This window comes from Leucoraja erinacea, chromosome 31, assembly GCF_028641065.1.
Source record: "Leucoraja erinacea ecotype New England chromosome 31, Leri_hhj_1, whole genome shotgun sequence".
Taxonomy (NCBI): domain Eukaryota; kingdom Metazoa; phylum Chordata; class Chondrichthyes; order Rajiformes; family Rajidae; genus Leucoraja; species Leucoraja erinaceus.
In genome coordinates, this window is record NC_073407.1 from 19,820,509 (window position 1) to 19,835,806 (window position 15,298).

The 15,298-nt window shown below is 40.7% G+C and overlaps 2 protein-coding genes across 3 annotated transcripts in view; one reads left to right on the top strand and one right to left on the bottom strand.

Annotated features, from left to right (window-relative positions):
• Window positions 1–1,301: 1,301 nt before the first annotated feature.
• exosc2 (exosome component 2) lies at window positions 1,302–11,279 on the bottom strand. Of its 2 annotated transcripts, XM_055660201.1 has the most exons (9): window positions 11,120–11,278; window positions 9,555–9,656; window positions 7,498–7,543; window positions 6,367–6,456; window positions 5,939–6,004; window positions 4,143–4,211; window positions 3,381–3,557; window positions 2,453–2,581; window positions 1,302–1,442 (listed from the first exon to the last, which is right to left on the bottom strand). In XM_055660201.1, the coding sequence occupies exons 1-9, from the start codon at window positions 11,233–11,235 to the stop codon at window positions 1,362–1,364; spliced, it is 876 nt and encodes a 291-aa protein (XP_055516176.1). In that variant the 5' UTR covers window positions 11,236–11,278; the 3' UTR covers window positions 1,302–1,361. The 2 variants fall into 2 exon arrangements, with proteins under 2 accessions (XP_055516176.1, XP_055516177.1); XM_055660202.1 differs by lacking the exon at window positions 2,453–2,581 and having other exon boundaries at window positions 11,120–11,279.
• Window positions 11,280–14,321: 3,042 nt separating this feature from the next.
• LOC129712051 (cip1-interacting zinc finger protein-like) overlaps window positions 14,322–15,298 on the top strand; it is a 34,439-nt gene continuing 33,462 nt past the window's right edge. The window contains exon 1 of the mRNA XM_055660203.1: window positions 14,322–14,583. Within this exon, the coding sequence (XP_055516178.1) occupies window positions 14,459–14,583 (125 nt within the window). The 5' untranslated portion in view covers window positions 14,322–14,458. The remainder of the gene's footprint in view (window positions 14,584–15,298) is intronic.

Here is a 15,298-nt window from a genome sequence, read left to right on the forward strand (position 1 = left end):
AGGTGCAGGAGTAGGCCATTCGGCCCTTCGAGCCTGCACCGCCATTCAATATGATCATGGCTGATCATCCAACTCAGTATCCCGTACCTGCCTTCTCTCCATACCCCCTGATCCCCTTAGCCACAAGGACCACATCTAACTCCCTCTTAAATATAGCCAATGAACTGGCCTCAACTACCCTCTGTGGCAGAGAGTTCCAGAGATTCACCACTCTCTGTGTGAAAAAAGTTCTTCTCATCTCAGTTTTAAAGGATTTCCCCTTTATCCTTAAGCTGTGACCCCTGGTCCTGGACTTCCCCAACAAATGTTAGGCTGAGTGATCTATAGTTTCCTGGTTTCATCCTGTCACTTTTTTACCACAAGTTGCAAGATCAGGCCAAGGCTGGCTTTCCTGCAGTTAAAAACTCTCCTCCTGCCACCGAAGAGGTTTTCCACAATCTGCAGTTATAAGTTTGGAGTGCGATGCAATTTGCCTGGAGAAGTACATCTCCCAACACCTCTCAAGAAGCCCCAAACTAACCTATTGTTTAGGAAGGAACTGCAGATGCTGGAAAATCGAAGGTACACAAAAATGGTGGAGAAACTCAGCGGGTGCAGCAGCATCTATGGAGCGAAGGAAATAGGCAACGTTTCGGGCCGAAACCCCTTCTTCAGACTGATGGGGGGGTGGCGGGCCCGTCACGTTGCCTATTTCCTTCGCTCCATAGATGCTGCTGCACCCACTGAGTTTCTCCAGCATTTTTGTGTACCTCCAAAACTAACCTACACCTGCTCGCTTAATTTCCTACCCAATCCCCAACTGGCAACATGGCTGTAATGAGTACCATCTAAAATGTATTAGCTTTACACGCATATGCTACTCAAATCACAGCTCACAAATCCATAAGCTCTACCACTGACAGCAAGTGCAGCAGAACACCACCCACTGCAGCTTCATGTCACACACAATACTGATTGGAAACCAGTCCCCTATTGCTGGATTTTCTGCATTCAAACACCAATAAACAAACGAGTGTTTTATGCAATTTGTACAATCCGAAGGAATGGTTGCTAGGCTGAGATAATTTGCAAATGATTTCATCAAAATTAAAGTGCAAGTTGGCAGTGGACAGATATCTTAAAGGAGATTTCAACTTTCAAACTAAAACCTTCATGGTTATTCTCAATAGGCCTACCACACAGCACAAAGGAAGCTAATTCTTTAAATGGGTCAAGATTCAACTTTATGGTAATGTAAATGGATTTTGACTACATTAGACAGTTTTTTAATGTCAGTTATGTATTACTCTGGTAGAGACAAACCCAGTCTATTACAATATTTTATTCAAAATATTTAACAAAAATAAAGTCGGTAGTTGACGTTATCCCTCCTGATTGATTAAACGTTGCCTCGTCTCCAGCACTATTTCTTCCATTATTTCTGGCTTCAAAATATCTTTAATCTGTAATCAAAAAAAAAATACCACGAGGAAAACAAATGTATGTTGTTGACATGTTTCTGTCAGATTGTGTAGGTCCACAGTCACCACATTAAACATTTATTCGTGTTTAAAGAGAACTAAATATAACGTTTCACTTACTTTTACAAATGCTCATTCTCAATTAAATGCATGTTTTTAAATATGAAATGGTAATTTTGCAGTTACACAAACCAACTAAGGTGTCTTTTCCCTTAAATGTCTGTTTTTGACTGGTTATACCCTTGCGTACATGCACATTCAAATACACACAGAGAGATTGAAAGATAATTGAATTAGTTTGAGACATCGGTTTTATAATCATGGACAAAAGTTTGTTAACCTAACAGAAGTTATTTGATTTACAAAATATTTATTGTCATTGTACAAGTAGAGGCACGCAAGATGGTGCTAAGAAACCTTAAATTCCTGCATTGGAGGAACATGGAATCCCTGCCTAAATGATTGAAGTCGCACACCACCTCAAAAACACTGCTCCTCCATCTATCCCACCGGGTACTTCCCACCAATCAGTGACCTCCTCGACTACCTCAGAACTCTCAAAACCAGATCAAAGCAAGTCATTCTCCATCCTGAACTATTGTATACTGTGGTAAGTGACTGATTCATTTTATCAAGGGAATTGATTTAACTATTCTGTCCTCAGGACATCTTTAATGCTTTTATTCTGAGAAGTTGAGGTCGGATCTTTTCCCTCAGCTTGATAAACTGATTCAATTTTCCAAGTAAATTGACTCCACTTGCTGTGAGTCATACATGTTGGACTCCTCAATGGTTGATGCTGTGCTGCAATACATATATACATTAACGAACAGTGCCTCCCCTAAAATAACCAATTGGCCTTTGAAATTCTGTAAATCGTTACTTGGAATGCGTGACAGTGGTTTATACTTGAATATGTTAATTTCAAACTGAGGAAAAATAGTTAAATGCGAATCAAAGCCATGCTGTGCCAAAGCCTTTGGATATATTACCTGGTAATGCAGTGATGCCTCATAGCAATAGAGAACGCTGGTGTCATAAAGCAACATTTTGTGAATATTCATGACTAAGATGCAATTGTGGAGTCGCGAGATGACCTCTCTATCCGATAAAGAAACCGGCTGTAATCAGGAAGAACGGGTGCACCAAGATTAAGATATATTCAAGCTTTCAAACGGTTAAAACTATAGTCAGTGTCATTGTAGTAAAATGGAGTCACAGAGAACAGCAAGTGGTAGAATCCACTGCCGTCTCATCCCTAGCCCTTGCAGTTGCAAACATCTTCCAAGGGGGAAAAATTTCTAACTGCCCTAACTATGCCTTTCGTCATTTTCTATACTTCTATCAGGTCTCCCCTCAACCTCTTAAATTTCAGGAAAAACAATCCAAGTCTATCCAAACTCTCCTATGGGCAATGCCCCCTAATTTAACTCTCAATTTTAAGAAATAAATCCCTGGTTGTTGCATCCCAGGCAGTTGAACTATTAACTCTGCATCTATCCTGTCAAGCCCAAGTAAATAAAAATGTTAGGTAGACAAAAGTGCTGGAGAAGCTCAGCGGGTGCAGCAGCATCCATGGAGCGAAGGAAATAGGCAACGTTTCGGGCCAAAACCCTTCTTCTGACTGATCGGCCCAAAACGTTGCCTATTTCCTTCGCTCCATAGATGCTGCTGCACGCTGAGTATCTCCAGCACTTTTGTCTACCTTCGATTTTCCAACATCTGCAGTTCCTTCTTAAATAAAGTAAAATGTTGTATATTTCACCTTTAATTCTTGTAAACCCCAACAATTGCTCAAACTCTTTTCATGACAACAAACCCACTTTTCAAATAAATAAACAAGCAAACCTTTGTTGCATTCCCTCTACTGCAAGGTAGGCAGTCCAGATCTATACACAATATATAGTCATGGTCCCTCACCTCAAAATTAGTCACAAATCCTCCTGTTTCATCCTCCTTTTGTTCAGCGATGGGATAAATCCAAATATAGCCGTTATTTCCTAGAATGATGGCTGCTCCACAAGGCAGGTTGTGAAAATGAGTCTTTCGACGTTTTACAAGGGATGGGGAGACTTGGACCAGAGTACCTTGTCCCAGCTCACCAAAGAGAGATTAGGAAGGGGAAAAATGCATATGGGATTAATTCCAGTGCATCACACAGGGACAAACGTTGATAAACAATGCCTTATTTCCCTTAATTTCTGCTCCTCCAATTCTTTATATCCCCGATTTCTGCCCCTTCAAGGCTGGCCTTAATTTTAGTTGATATTCCCACTGTAAACATCTCTATTCCTCTCCTCCATTAATTGTATTGTATTCAATTTATTGGCATTATCTCATAAGAGACAATGAAATGGATTTTCCTTACATCAAGTAACATAAAAATAAATAATAAATAAATAAATAATATTGAAGATATTTAAAAAAAAAGCAAACACAGAAGTCCACGACACAACATAACCCCACAGCGGCACCAAAGTTAAGGAAGGTACCATAGTCCAGCCTTCCCAGATGTTCACCCGTGGTCGGGGCCTTCAAAGATGCTCCTTCAAAGCTGTATTCCTGACTATGTTTAACTGTGAAACGTGTGTAAATGAGAGTTGTGTGGAAATTTCGAGCATTTAATGTGGTGTGGAAATTTCACTTTTGTAAATAAATGGACTCTGCATCTCTTAACCTTACCTTTCCATACTTTAGGCTCCTGGTATGCAAGGACAAAGCACCATCAGCAAACACAGCTTGTACCTCTGCCTGAATGCATGATAAGGAACATTATGAACAAGCAGAAAGAGCATAAGAAAAATTAGTATGCTTTTGTTAAATGTTTGGATTTTGCAGTAGCCATTGCTTGTTATAAATACCTAATCCATCACAAGTGAAAAAATATTGAATATAAATCCAATTACTAATAAATGACTGATCCCTTTATTGTAAATTACAAGAGTGTGTTGCATAAACCGTGCTTTCTTCCCAATTGTACATGAGTAAAGGAATAATCAATTTATGATTACAGTTGATGAGGTGGTTACAGAAATGAGAATAACCTTAAAAGAACAGGTATTGGTTTTGAAGATTCTGTGCATTTTGCAGAAGTAGAAATTTGGAACATTCTTCCCTCAGGTTGGGAGTCAATTGAAAGCTTTAAAGCAGAGATCAAAGCCAAGCGAACAAAGGCAGGTAAATTAAGTTGAGGTATAGGTCTACCAAACTGAATGGCAGCTGAGACTTGAAGGGCTAAAGGTCACCTTGGTGTGTGTGTGAGATTGAGGGATTCCAAACACTGCTGCAGTACATTGTTCACAAATGGGACAAAGGGACTGACCCTTTTATTTGTGTGATGTCTCGTTGATTGTTACTGTGGTTTTGCATTGATAACCAGAGTCTGAACAAAACCTTGTGTTAATTTATGACTGGACATGACAATTTCACATTGGGAGTGGGGTGGAGAAAACAGCCAGAAGTTGAGCTGATTCTTCAGCTGCTGCCTCACAGCACTAGAGACCTGGGATCAATCCTGGCCTCTGGTACTGTCTGCATGTAGTTTACATGTTCTCCCTGTGATCACATGGGTTTCCCCTGGGTGCTCCAGTTTCCTCCCATATCCCAAGGACGTGCGGGTTTGTAGGTTAATTAGCCTCTGTAAAATTCTCCTCATGTGTCAAGAGCGGATTGGAAAGTGGGATTACACAGAACTCGGGTGATCGTTAGTTGACATGGATTTGATGGGCCAAGTGTTTCCATGCAGTATCTCTAAAACAAAATGTAGCCACATCTATTCTGATTATTACTGTTGAATCTACTTTCACTATTATTTCAGAGAGCACATTCTCAATCACAACAGCCTTTTAGGTGCTGTGTGTGTCCCCCCCCCCCCCCCCCCCCCCCCATATCACCATATATTTTTTTTTGCCATTAACTTAAAGTATCCTGCTCATCAACCCTTTTGTGACTAAAAAACAATTTCAGATAACTTGCTTGTTCCTTTTGTTTATATCAAGATTGGCTATTTGTATATACAATTCTCTCCCCCTTTTGTATATTCAGGCCTACTCCACATGTCCAGAAGGCTAGACTATACACCATCACCCAGATTTCCCAACATCAGCAACACATTACACTGAGTTTAATTATCTACTTTATGTCAGTCTATATTTGACCCATTACTGACATTCTCTTTGTTCCATCCTTTGCCTTCCCACAACTTGTTACTTAGACTAACTTGATTTCCATGATCTTCAGTTCTTATCAAAGGATTTCTCTTTCAACTGATGACTGTCATGATTGTCCAAGTTATTTTGGCATTTATTTTTAATTTTGGACATTTTAACCCAATCCTGACACCTGGCTGTTTAAATTAAAAGGCAGCAAAAGAGTATCTCTTCTAGACCATGGTTTACTGAGTTGTGCCATTTTATACGGGGAGCATCCAGTGGAGAAATCGGTCCTTTGAGCTCCTTGCTGGTCAGTAAAAAGGATACACTGATCAGGTCTCCCTCCTGCAAGTAGTCCCTCATCATCAGTTCATCCTCAGCAGACCTCCTCCTCTGCAAGGGTAAAAAGTTTGCATAAAAAATACAGAAAGAAGTGCTTTAAGACAAACATTCTTCTCCCAAAAGACAGCACTGCATAACCGGGTTTTGTCTTCCTCCGGAGAATTCAAACCCAAGGATGGTGAAGATATCTCAATTTTATTTCAAAGATGTGCAGTGAGAGTCTTAACCAAACCATAACATAACTAAAATAGTGATCCGATCATTATCATGTTGCTGTTTGAAAAATCTTGCAACGTATAAATCAACTGTCACATTCTTCCATTATATCAGTGATTATATTTAAAGTAGTTCATTGAGAACTTTGAGCTAATATGAAAGGTTACTATAGAAATGCTAATACTTAATTTACTCACCAGTTCTCCTCCAGGAAGATTAACAGAAGAGAGGAGGAGCACAGAGTCTAGTCTGGAGTTTGTTTCCACTTTCCAGCGCTTCTGTTGAACCTACAGATTTAAGAAGGAAACTTTTTTGAAGGATTTTAAAACCAGGAAAAGAGCTTGATGAGACTCTGCTGAAAGCAGCCGTGCTGAAATATTAGTAATGTTGAAACTAAAGGAGCACTGGAGGAGATCAAGACATAGTCCAAGTAGCTGGAAGTACATGTGCAAGGTGATTGCCCAGGTAAAAATGCAGTACACTTAGTAAATCGATAAGTACAAGGCAAATGGTCAGGTTTTTGAGGTCTTAAATATAGAAAATAAAAATCATTTATAAAAATCATGCCTTATTTTATTACATTTGCACCATGTGATAGCAAACAGTGCTAATTTGTTAATGAATAAATTCAGATTTTTTTTCACCTTGTATGAAGAACCTTCCTTCAGGAGACTGACGTTAGGCTCATTGTTACAACCTGGTTCTCTGAAGGAGCAATCAGACTAACTCCCATACTCCCAGTTTTTCTGAGGTATTTGATGAGGAATTTATTAAATTACGTTTAACTCCATTTTAAAATTATGATGAAATCAGCTACATCGCCTTTCCAAATCTGTAATTTCCCTGAATAAGTAATATTTCATTTCCTAAATTTTTTTGAGTCCGTTGGCAGCTATTTCATCACCAACAAAATAGAATTCCTGTAAACTATCTAATCAAAGCTAAGCCCTCCACAAGAAGCCCGATTATGTTGCTTCAAGTGCCTTTGCTGATGGTTCACAATCCTGAACCAAATTTTCTTTGCCAGTTGAAACACATCAAGTTGCAATGATCAGTTAAATTTGCACTGGAACTGTGGCCAAATCACAGGACTTTATCTATGATTTTAATATTATTAACTTCAGTTCTACTGCCTGCCCTATCCCCACATTACACTAAAATATATTTTCCTTTTAAATGATAACTATTTGACAACATAAGTACCCCATTTAGCAATGAACCTCTGGGATATGCTACTACTTGGTGAAATGGGTGCTAATTCTAAGCTTCAAGATGTACATATCGTTAAACTAATTTAAACCGATTAAAAAGCATGAGTTTGATCATACCTCAGTGATCCTGCCCACAACGACATCACCAACTTCGCCGTTATATCTACAGAGGGAAATATGAAATGCAAAGCATTAGTTATTTAATGATTGAGATCCCTCTGTCCATGGCATTTAATCACACAAATAAAATAACATTTCAGCATAAGCTAAAAAGGAAAGGCATTGGACAAACTGCATTGCTTTCTAAGGAACCGTACAAGTACATCCTTCAGGTACAAATGTACTGAATCTTCCATAATTATTGCCTGTCAAGACATTTATATTTTTCCCGACCATAGAACGGCACCATGGGGTTTATAAGAGTAATGAGGTGATCTAATTAGCCAATAAAATTATAAACACTTGGAATTTGTGAATTGAAAAAACTTTTGTGATTATAAGGGTAAAGGAAAATCTCATTCTTTCAATGGTCTCATCTCACCTCACTTTACTCTCCAATATATTTGCTGCTGGAATGAAGCTATCCACCTGGGAAACTGTTCAACATTCTTCACTTCCATTGCAAAACCAGGACCCATTCAATGCAGTCATAAGCTGCAAACAATGCTTCCATTAATGTACACTCAGAAACCGTGCTGTAAACCATCAGAAAGTCCTTCAATATATGATCAGAAAAGTAAGTATTGTAAAGCCAAAGGTACCAACTCCCCCCCCCCTGCCATGCAGCACTTCTCCATGCCAACCAAGGTCCAGGATGACATCTTGGTCACCTTGCATTACTTCCCTATATTGGGAGCCACTGCTTTGCAAGAGGTGGCACAGCGGTAGATACATATTTGATCCAGACTACGGTTGCTGCCTGTATGGAGTTTGTAAGCTCTGGTATGATCATGTGGGTTTCCACCGGGTGCTCTGGTTTCTTCCCACATTCCGAAGACATGTAGGTTTGGAGGTTAATTGGCTTTGGTAAGTAGTAAAATTCTCCCTAATGTGGAGGATAGTGTTAGTGTAAGGGGTGATCGCCGGTCGGCACGGACTCGGTGGGCTGAAAGGCCTATTTCCGCACTGTATCTCTAAAATCTAAAGAGATCAGGTCAATTTTCAAGGACAATCTGTAACAAAGTCTGCCAATACCCGGGTGAAACCAGGAGCCACGCAGGATCGAAGACTAAAACCGAGTATGAACAATAAATAAGTCACTTAAAAGCACTGGAGAGAATGTAGCTCAACAAAAAGAGTCCAAAGCCATGGAACGATACACATACCAATATCCATATCCTCTCCAGCAACACAAGCATTGAGGATTTGATCATTCTCAACTAGCTTCGTAAAGAGGGCCACATCATCCGTACACCTAAAGTTTTCCTCTAAAACAAGCACCACCATCAAGAAAATCCCAGAACCCTGGAAAAGTGCTTCAAGGATGTTGTCAAAGCCTCGGAGGAAATATAACATCCTCAATTACATGCGGGAATCCTTGGCCCAAGATTGTTCAACCTAGCAGATAATCTCAAGGGAAGGCATCAAAGTCTCTCCAATGGGAGCACACAGAGCTCAGGAACAAACACCTGAAGCAGTGCATAATATTCCAAACAACCTATTAACCAGCCATCTGTGAATGAATCTGCAAGATTCATTAGTTGCCCCAGAACTACAGTGGAGGCAAATCATTCTTGGTCCTTAACGACTACCAAGAGGAAAACTTTGAAATGGAAATCCTACATACAATATTTTGGAATCAAGAGTGGTTCATTCTTTTTGTGTGTATGGCTTGCTTAACTCTTTCCTCAATAGTACACACACACACAATGACACATCTGGTAGAGTTGCTGGCTTACAGTGCCAGAAACCCAGGCTCTATTGTGATCTCGGATGCTGGCTCTGTGGCGTTTGCATGGTCTCCCTGTGACCACGTGGGTTTCCTCCGGATGCACATCCCAAAGACATGCTGGTTTGTAGGCTAATTGGCCTTTGTAAATTGCCCCTAGTACGAATGGAGTGGATGAGAAACTTTCTCAGAGAAAGCACAATAACAGACTCAGCGAGCCCAAGAGCCTGGTTCCATGCTGTATCTTTCAATTCAATACATAGAAATGTATAAGTTAGGTTCTTACCTTGTGTGAAGTGGCTTGACACATATCAGCTTGTTCACCCTTTCCACAGCCCCAGCAACTGATGCAATGAGCTTTTCATCTTCCATGTAGGTACCATGGCCTCTAGAAAAAAACGATGAGAATTTGCACAGGAGCATAACCAGAAAGAGTTGTTTCAGCATCAATGTAGTCTCTTGTTCCTATGTTCTCCAAGAATTAAAAATGAAGGCGGAAGAAACCGATTAAAAAACTCAAAAGTAAAAATCAAGAGAAGCTCTGGAAATGGAAATTGTGCTTATCTCTTCAGACAATTTTACTAGTTACAAAAACATTGGCAATTGAAAGAATCTTTTGATTTCGGAAGGGTTTGAAACAGGATCCCAACCCAAAATGTTGTATGTCCCATTTCCCTCCAGATGCTGCCTGACCAATGGAGTTCCTCTAATACATTGTTTAGCTCAGTCTCAGGTCCTTTGCTTTTCATGGTTCATTAATAATTTCAATTTAAATGGCAAGATCATTATTAAAAAATTTACCAGCTACACCAAATCTAGCAAAGAAGATAGGTAGACATCAATGGGCCAGTTGGATGGGTATAAAAATGACAAATTTAGAAACATAGAAATTACAAATTTGAACAATATGATCATGGCTGATCATTTGAACCTGGGAAACGTGATGCAAAGCATTTGTTGAGTGAAAACGTGATAAATGATAGGTTATTCATAAATGTAGATTAACAGGAGAAATTTTACATCTAGACATCTTAGAGGACAGAGAAATAGACATAAGGTGACAAGAAAGCATGATAAACTGTATACAATTCCGTTTAAGCCTCAAATGAAATACTGTGCACACTAACGGTTTTATAACAATCTTGACGCTGAAATTAGGACGTTTGGGGAATATCCCTAGGTCCGTTTTTCTCGAGGAACAAGGATGGGGCTATCTCAGATCTGTTGTACGACCTCTCAGATCTGGCATCGTTGTTTGATTTTGTCCACTTTTCCACCATACTGGAGAAGGTGGAGAAGTGCACAGAACCGAGTCGTAACATCTAAAGATGTTGGAGTAACTCAGTGGGTCCCGATCCGAACGTCGCCCATCCATAATCTCCAGATATGTTGCTTGACCCGCTGAGTTACTCCAGCATTTTGTGTCATTCGATTTATAAACCATCATCGCAGTTTCCACTTGTGTCTAAATTGTAACATCCAGCCTGGATCAAACTCTCAAGTTGTCAGTGTGACCAGTTTAGCACCAAATGAATTTTGTTTAAGAAGGAACTGCAGATGCTGGAAAATCGATGGTACTCAAAAAAAACTGGAGAAACGCAGCGGGTGCAGCAGCATCTATGAAGAAGGGTTTCGGCCCGAAACGTTGCCTATTTCCTTCGCTCCAAAGATGCTGCTGTACCCGCTGAGTTTCTCCAGCTTTTTGTGTACCTAGCACCAAATGAAAACCGCCCAAACCCCATCATGCAAAGTTGTGGAGAAACGTACATGATGTGCAAACACGTGCACTGGAACAGGCATCGCCCTGCAATCGCGCGAGTCCCTTCGAGGCTGGAATTTGATTTGTTTTACCTCATAAAACCCGTATCGGTCGTGATCGTATCTCCCGGTGACACCAGATGTTTGTTGACCTCGGCCGGTAAAGTGGCGCGCTTTCGGGCCGTCGCTAACCGAATGTCCACCGCCATCTTTGTAACTGGCAGTTTGCGGGCGGCCAATATACATTGCGGTCCGCCATGTTTGATGCGGGCCAATCACACGCCTTCCAAACCGGTTAACATTTATTCCCGAGTTTATGGATCCGAAATAAACAAAACAAAAACGAATAGGCAGAGAATAGAAATCTGACGTTAAAATAAAAATGTCGGAAACATTCAGACTGAGTAGCATCGGTGGAAAAAGAAACAAAGTTAACGTTTAAAATCACAAAATAACACAAAGTCTCGGATAAGTAAATAGATCGGGCTGCAACTGTGGAGAACATGGATATAAGAAAGAAGTTTCAGGTCGATGTCTTAAATCGTCAGCTTATCTAAACAAAGAAAACTTGAAACATAAATCAAGTTAGTTATTAAGAAGGGTTCCAACACGAAACGCGTCATGTGCATGTTTTCCAGGGATGTTGCCTGACCCGCTGAGTTACTCCAGCATTTTGTGTCTTTCTTTGATATAAATCGGCATCTGCATTTCCTTATTATTACTTATTGAACAGTCGGGAGCATGTGGTTTGCCAGTATATCCTGGAACAGCGTGTGTCCGCCATCTTTAATGCGGGCAGAGCAGCCTCAATTACTGCTCGGGACTACTTTCGCCATATCTTTTACTGGCAAACTCTGCGCGGTTCGTCTTTTTCTACTCGACATCTTTATGACTGGTACACTGCCGAACAATCTCACCAGTCACTACGTTTTCTTTACGCGATCCGGCTTCTTTGGCCGGCGTCAGCTGCCATGTTTATGATTGAGAACAATTAGTTTTAATTTGGGCGACCGACTATCGGTTTTCATAACTAATCATTACTCACAGTTGTTTATAAATTACATCGGTTGGCGCTTCCAGGTACCAGTTGAGATCGTGGAATATATTTCACAGAAATATAGTTGCAACTGTCTTAGTTAAGTTTAAATCTCTAATAAAACCGGAGAATCGCCGTCAAATGTGACTGAAAATGGTGTTCACCGCCATCTTAAGTTTGTGTTCATATGCAATATTTTAGAGATTCATCATAGAAACAAACCTGTGGGATCCCAACCTGAAATGTCATCTGCACATTCCCCCAACTAACTAGGGATGCTGACTGACCCGCTAAGCTCGTCCAGCACATTGTGTGTTTCTCCTGGAAACAGGCCGTTCAGCCCACCGAGTTCACGCCGTACATTGATCACCCGTTCACATTAGTGTGTTGTCCGACTTTCTGGTCTCCTTACACTCCAGAGGTAATGTTGCAGAGGCCAATTAACTTACAAACCTGCAGATATTTGGCGTGTGGGAGGAAGCCAGAGCACCCAGAGGAAATCCCCATGGCCACAGGGAGAAACTCCATACAGACAACACCCAAGGCGCTGGTGGCAAAATCGTCCCATTAGTACCGTTAGCCTGTTCTTCAAATATGACATGCTCATTCATATGCCAGAGTCCATGAAGTGTCATGTATTTACCATTTTCCACATTAATGTTTAAGCAGATGGGTTTCGGAAACATTAACTATGAACAGAAACATGCTCAAGCATGTGACATTTGGAACATAGTGTGGAAAAATTGTGGTTGTCCATTTTGATAGAAAAACAATAAGGTCAACTATATTTAAATGGTAAGAAGCTGAAAAGTGTCAATGTTCAGAGGAACCTGGGTGTCATTGTAAACAAATTGTAAACACATCACTGAAAGTTTATACAGAGTTACAGCAAGCAATATTACCAAAACAGGATTTGAATAGAATAGTAGAGATATCCTTCTCCACCTATGTGAGATGGAACCCAGTGAGATGGCACCAAGAACATTGTGCACAGGTACAAACACCTCAACTAAGGAAATATGTTTCTGCAATAGATGGAATGCAGCAAACGTTCTGCCCTTTCATCAAAATTCCAATTGACCCTCAAATTCTCATGGCCCATTACTGATAATTCTGTCTCCGTTCTTGATCTCTCTGTCTTCATCGCAAGAGAAAAACTATTCATGGGCATTTACTGCAAACCCACCAACTTCCATAGCTATTCAGACTTCACCTCCTCCCATCTCTTTATTCCATAATGTTGTTATCTCCATTCCTCTCCCCACTATCTGTTCTTGGTCCTCCAAAATATTCCAAATGGAATTTAAACTGGAGGTGGATTCCATCCACCCATCCACTTCTCTTCACCTTAATCTACATATCACGTGCCAGTTCTTACCCTATTCCCTCACCTCTTTATACTACCTATTACCTCTCCATTCTTTGAGTCCAAAGGAAAGGTCTCGACCCAAAGCATCATCTGTCCATTTCCTTCCACAGATGTATCTCTGAGTTCTTCCAGACAGTTTGTGTTTTGAAGCGAAGATTCACAAGCTTGACTCATGGGACGGCAGATTTGTGGTATGGGGAGAGATCAAGCAGTTTGAGCTGCACTCTCAAGTTTGTAGAACCAGAGTTGATCTACTTGGAAACACAAAATTCATATTGGACTTGGTCAGGTATCTCCTTGCGTATGACAATGTCACTCCAGGAAAAAGACTGTGACATCTACCTTATCTGTGCTTCTCTTAAATGTATATACTTTTATCAGGTTGCCCCAGTGAAAACAATTTAAGTTTGTCTAACCTGCCCTTATAGCCAGAAAAACACAAAATGCTGGAGATGTCCTCCAGAGATGGTACCTGACCCGCTGAGTTATTCCAGCACTTTGTTTTTTTTGGTAAACCAGCATCTACAGTTCCCAACACACACTCCAATCTGGGCAATCTCTTGTGTCTCTATCTATTTTTGTGTTGTCAGAATAGTTACTAATCAGACTATCTAAGTATTGTATCAGCAATTTTGGGGTGTTCAAACGGAGTACCATTCGAAATCTCAGCCACTGCCAGACTTTAATGATAGTGCAGACAGATACAAAATGTTGGAGTAACTCAGCAGGACAGGCTTCATCTCTGGAGAGAAGGAATGGGTGACGTTTCGGGTCGAGACTCTGCTTCAGATATCGCCATTTTTATTGCTGGCAGCATCAGCGTGTAAAGCGCCATGTTTCTTATTGGCAGAAGCAGCCCGGAGTTACAACCTCCAGGCCGCCAGGAGCGCTGCGGCGGAAGTTTTGGTCGCGAAGGTCTTTCCTTTTCCGTCGCAAACGGAACGGTCAGAAGTGAGGAGGGTCGACTTTCTCCGCGGAAACAACGCTATAATCATCATTATTATCAATAATAAAAGATTTAGTTAGCATGATGTTCCCTCAGCAACAGCAACATGTACAACAGCAACTGCTTCAGCTCCAGCAGCTCATTCATCAGCAGCGGCAACAGCACCATCGCCATCCACACCCGCCAGCACAGGCAGGCCCCAACCGGTAAGTCCTTCAATGAAGGCAGACTGAGAAGCTGGAACATAGTTGTTAAAAAGTTTGTCGTTTGAAAATTCTGTCGGCAACCAAACTCTAATTACGGTGTCACTGAAATAATCGATGCAGTAACCTATATTTGCCTTTTTGACACTGATTCTAGAATAAGTAGCCGTTGGTTCGGTTCGATTTAAAATTTAATTTTAAACACAAACGCCTGCGGAATTGTGATCGGAAACGGGACCTGAGTCTAACCACGTTCAAGACTGTCTGTTGAGTGAGTGTGGCCAGCATTCAGGAGAATTTGCACTATTTATTTGGTGCTAATATTCAACTCTGAACACATACTCAAACAAATGACAATCAACTGTCGTTACTGTTAATGGGATCTTGTGTGCACATTCGTAGCCATGTTTCCGAGATTGCGCCATTTCTACCCTTCAAAGGTAGTTTCTATCATATAAAATACTTTGGGAGATCCAGAGGTTGTGAGAAATGCTCAAGCAAATGCTACTATTTATGTACATTCTAAAGTAAGGCTGGAACTTTAGATATGCTAAATGACCTGCATGGGATGCTACCATCTCTGTCAATGCTAAAACAAACACATAATATTTCAAACGATCTCAATGAAGCAAATGGGAAACCTGGCATCTGTTGTTATAGTGCCATAGAAAACAAGTACAAGCAGACTCAAGAAAACAACTTGCACTCAATTTCATCA